Here is a 5,000-nt window from a genome sequence, read left to right as displayed (position 1 = left end):
AAAGAAATCACCGAGAAGCCAGTCTTCGTGGAAATGAAAGAGCGAGTTTTAAGCACGTTTCCCGGATACATCTCCGAAACCAGCGAAGCGAGCGTTCCTGTACACTCGGTGGGCGAGTTGGGTGAATACAAGTGTAAGATCTGTAGAGCGCTCCTTTACAGGGGAGAACGAAAGACCATCTGCTGTAACGGAGGAAAAACACCCAAATCGGTGTACGAACTGTCGCCCTTGGGCGAGGACATAAAGGGCCTGTACGATGGCTCCTCCCCTGAATCTAAACACTTTCTCGGAAATATTGTTGGGTTCAATTTGGTGTTCTCCTTTACGTCTTTTGCGACTTCGGGTGTTCTGGAGAACAAGAGAGAGGCCGCTATGAGTTTCAAGATACAGGGGAAAATCTATCATCGCTTAGGGCCCGTGAAGCCCAACCTCATGGTCGCTGAAGACGTGATAAAACGTCTGGGGCAGAAAGACGAAACTCCGAAGAAGCCGTTCTGGCAGTCTTCGGCGGGTTTCCTGGATCTCTACTTCTACCACGACAAAAAACAGCAACTGAAGCTCCGGTCTGACCGAGTAAGTTCTTACGTGTCTGAGCGCAGGGAACGCGAGAACAAGCAATACAGGAGGAACGAAGACATTATAGAGACGCTATACACATACTTCGTTAACAAAAACGCAGCTCTGAAAGAGATCCTCAGGGAGGCGAAGACGTCAGCGGAGCTGGTCCGAGCTCACGTCGACAGGTACGAATCCTTACCGGATGTCGTCATCGATCTCAAGACGTCGAAGAACGTCTCTACGAGCGAACACAAAGGAGTCTACCATTTGCCGACGGCGACATGTCAAGTAGGAGCGATAGTGAATATGGGGCGAGACAGTAAACTGAGTGTCAGTATAGCGTCGCCTTTACCCGGAGCGAAATACGCTTTGAGAAACATAAGCCATGTGAACTACTTCTACGATCTCTTCCAGTATCCCATGTTGTTCCCGAACGGGGATAAGGGGTACAGTGTCGAAATGGAAAAGGAGGGCTCCTCGAAAAGGCTGACTGCGTTAATGTACTATTCGGCCCTCTATATGGAGAGAGAAGGAGTCTTTAACTATCTCACGAAGTGCCGGCGCCTCTTCCAGCAGTTTGTCGTCGACAACTACGTGAAGATTGAAACTTCCCGGTTGAACTATATCGAGAACGAGCACGGTATGCGCAAGGAAAGGGCCGATATGTTGAACTGTAGCAGCAAGAGCGATGTCGGGCAACGTGTAGTGCTCTCGCCGTCGTTCGTCGGCGGGCCGAGATACATGAAACAGCGTCAACAGGACGCCTTAGCGTACGTTACGGCCTACGGGGCGCCCGACTACTTCATAACCTTCACGATGAATCCCAGATGGCCGGAGTCGGCAGGGGGCGACAGGCCGGATTTGATAAGCAGGGTGTTCAAGTTGAAGCTAGACAGCCTAATGGACGATCTGACGCGCGGAAAGGCCTTCGGAGCCGTAAAGGCGTACCTCTACAGTGTGGAGTGGCAAAAACGAGGTCTCCCGCACGCTCACATACTGCTCTGGATGGCCGTTCGTGTGACCGCGGATACTGTGGAGCAAGTCATAAGAGCCGAGATACCCGACAAGGAAAAGGAACCGAGACTGTACGAGACGGTTACTCGGTGTATGATACATGGGCCCTGTTTGGGCTTTGACGAATCGCAGTCCTGTTGCCAGCAAAAGGGTAGGAAACCCGGCCAGTGCGGTAAGGGGTTCCCGAAGAAGTGCAGAAACGACTTGCTCTTTGGAAACAACGGCTACCCCGAATACAAGAGGCGTCCCATAGGAGAAGGAGGAAACTCCTTCACGCTCAAGATGAAGGATGGACCCGTCACCATAGACAACTCCTGGGTCGTTCCGTACAACCCCTTCCTCTGTCTAAAGTACAATGCTCACATCAACGTTGAGTGTTCCAATTCCATAAAGGCGATAGCCTATGTGACAAAGTACGTCAACAAGGGATCGGACAGAGTGCTGTTCACAAAGACGACGGGCGAAGGAGAAAACGAAGTCGTCAATGAAGTTAGGAATTACCAAGAGGCGAGGTTCATCAACTCTAACGAGGCCACCTGGAGGATCTTCAGTTTCGATATTCATAGATGCTCCCCTGCGGTTTTTATGCTGGATCTACATCTCGAGGGCGAGAAATCCGTCTTCTATACTGATAGTATGACGGCCGAACAGGTGGAAAAAAAGGTTAATGCCGATACTCACTTAACTGCCTTCTTCAAGATTTGCCGGCGGGACGAGTTTGCGAGAACGCTATACTATTACCAGATGCCCCTGCACTACGTATACAATATTAGGACGAACAGATGGGAACAACGGAAGACGGTAAGGGGCAGTCTCGGCCGCATACGAGCTGTGACCTCGAAAGCGGTAGAACTCTTTTTCCTGAGGCTGCTCCTAACCCATAAAAAAGGCCCCACTTCGTACGAAGATCTCAGAACGGTAGACGGAGTCATGTACGACACAAACCTAGAAGCTGTGAAGGCGTCGGGCCTGCTCTCTGACGCATCCGTTTGGTCGGAGACGGTAATGGACGTCATCAACAGCACTAACGACAGGAGACGGCTTCGGGAAACCTACGCGTGCATGTTGGTCTTCACCGACGATATGCAGGATCAGTCTGTTATATGGGAAGAGACAAAGGACTACTTCTCCAGCGATTTCCTGCAAGCGGCACGCTTGACGGATTACAACGAAGACATCTACCAGGACGCTCTCGACGACATTCAGCAACATGTGCTCAACTGCGGAGGTGGCTCGATTACCCAATACGGCCTCCCCGCTTCCAGAGGGGGGGCGAGACCCTCGAATCTCCTGAGAAGAGAAAGGGCCTACAACAAAACAGCGCTGAAGGAGTCTGTTGAGGAAAAAGTTAAGCTTCTCAACAGCGGTCAACGTGGCGTTTACGAGCATGTGATGCATCGGATCGAGAACGGACACCGCTACGGGCACAACGGAGTGTTCGTCAATGCTGCCGGCGGGACCGGCAAATCTTTCCTCTTGAATCTGTTACTCGACACGGTCCGTTCCCGGGGGAAGATCGCGTTAGCGGTCGCCTCATCCGGTATTGCGGCAACAGTCCTCTCCGGGGGCCGCACGGCCCACAACATGTTCAAGATCCCGTTAATGGAGTTTGACGAAACTAAAGCGTGCTCCGTCAAGAAGAACACGGAATTGGCGAAGCTCCTACAACAGACCGAGCTGATCGTCTGGGACGAAGTCGTAATGGCGAACAAGAACATGCTGACTGCTGTGGATATCACTCTTAGAGACATCATGGACAACGACGAATTCATGGGGGGCAAAGTGTTTGTGTGCGCAGGAGACTTTCGTCAGATCTTGCCGGTGATAAGAAACGGAGGGAAGGAGCAGGAACTAGCCCACTGCATCAAATCGAGCTACATGTGGGAAGGGCTCGCGAAGATGCAGCTTACGGAGAACGTCCGTCTCAAAAAGGACGACGTCAAGAACAGCAAGTTCGCGAAGCAGCTGTTGACGATCGGGTCTCGCGAAAGCGGCGAGATCTACTTCGGAAGGGGTTTCGGTGTGCGAGCGACTTCGAGAGAGGAGTTGGTCTACAAAGTTTACGACGACTTCGGAGCGAACCACTTGAACCTTTCCTACTTCGAAAAGCGGTCGATAGTCTCGCCGACCAACGACGACGTCGACTCTGTGAACAAGATGATCTACGATCTCAACCAGGAAAAGGAGGTCGTGTACTACAGCGCGGACACGCCGTTGGATCAGGAAACGGATATCCAGGTTTCAGTGTTCAACTCCATGACCAGCCCGTCTGTGCCGTTGCACGATCTGAGGCTGAAGATCGGCTGTATCGTGATGGTGATGAGGAACATCTGTCCTCCTATGATATGCAACGGAACACGTGTGATGGTCACTAACCTCAAGAAACACATTGTGGTGGGGAAAATCTTAGGGGGTGCTTATCGGGGTGAACAGGTATTGATCCCGCGAATTGCTCTGGAGTCGCAGGACACTCCCGTGCCCTTCAGGCGAAAGCAGTTCCCGATAAAGTTGAGTTACGCTATGACGATCAACAAGAGCCAGGGACAGACTTTTGATCGCTGTGGGTTACTGCTGGATTCTGTACATTGCTTCGCGCACGGTCAACTGTATGTAGCCTGTTCTAGAGTAACGAACTGGGACTCTTTGGTGTACTATACGGGCTGGCGAAGGGCTGGAAAAAGTGTTGCCCCCCGGCCTGCTGTTAACGTGGTGTACAGAGAGTTGTTCGAGGATTATTTAGAGGGAGAAGAGGAGGAAAAGGGGCCCACAAAAGCGTCTTTAGTTGCGGCTACCCGCATTCCCGAGGAAGTGGACGAGTCCGACAGGACAAACAACATCCCGGAAGACATACACAAAATCTCAGAGGAGGAATGGCGGAATATGTTAGCGCCCGACTGTTCTCGAAAATAGAAAAGCTGGAGGAAAAGCTGAAGAAGGAGATCGAGGCTGTGATGGTGGCTTTAAACCGCTCTAGCGATGACGAAAGTAGCTCCGATGGCTTCCCGAAGAGAAGCCGTGAATCCGAAGAAGACAAAGAAGAGGGGCACTCTTCAGGGGGTTATGTTACTTCTCCGCCTTTTCCTAAGAAGGTTAAAACAGGGGCGAAGCCCTAGGGCGCGAAGCGCCCGCGAGCGAAGCGAGCTTGCGCGAAGCGCAAAAGCCCCCTGCGGAGCAGGGCCGGCGAAGCCGGTGGGCTTGTAGAAAATAAATAATACAAAATAAAACCAAATGAAATTAATCTAAATTATTAAGATGAATCAGTAAACAAATAAATAGTAAATAAATGAAAAGATAATTAAGCAAATGAATAGAGGAATACATAAAGATAAGTAAATAAAAAGATAGCTCTCATTATGACTCTTTAGAAACTTATAAGCCATACAGTACGAGGCAATAAGCTTATCACGATGTTTCAACCAATATACGAA

General features: G+C 50.7%; 1 protein-coding gene across 1 annotated transcript in view; it reads left to right on the top strand.

Annotated features, from left to right (window-relative positions):
* Positions 1–4,482, top strand: part of LOC143039083 (uncharacterized) — a 4,596-nt gene extending 114 nt beyond the window's left edge. The window contains exon 1 of the mRNA XM_076208935.1: positions 1–4,482. This exon is cut by the window's left edge and continues 114 nt beyond it. Coding sequence (XP_076065050.1) covers positions 1–4,482 — 4,482 coding nt within the window.
* The last annotated feature ends 518 nt before the right edge of the window (positions 4,483–5,000 follow it).

The sequence above is a fragment of the Oratosquilla oratoria genome, chromosome 25 (genome assembly GCF_046742065.1).
Source record: "Oratosquilla oratoria isolate Oo_2021 chromosome 25, ASM4674206v1, whole genome shotgun sequence".
Taxonomy (NCBI): Eukaryota; Metazoa; Arthropoda; class Malacostraca; order Stomatopoda; family Squillidae; genus Oratosquilla; species Oratosquilla oratoria.
Note: the sequence above shows the minus strand (reverse complement) of the source record. Positions and strands in the feature narration are given on the sequence as shown.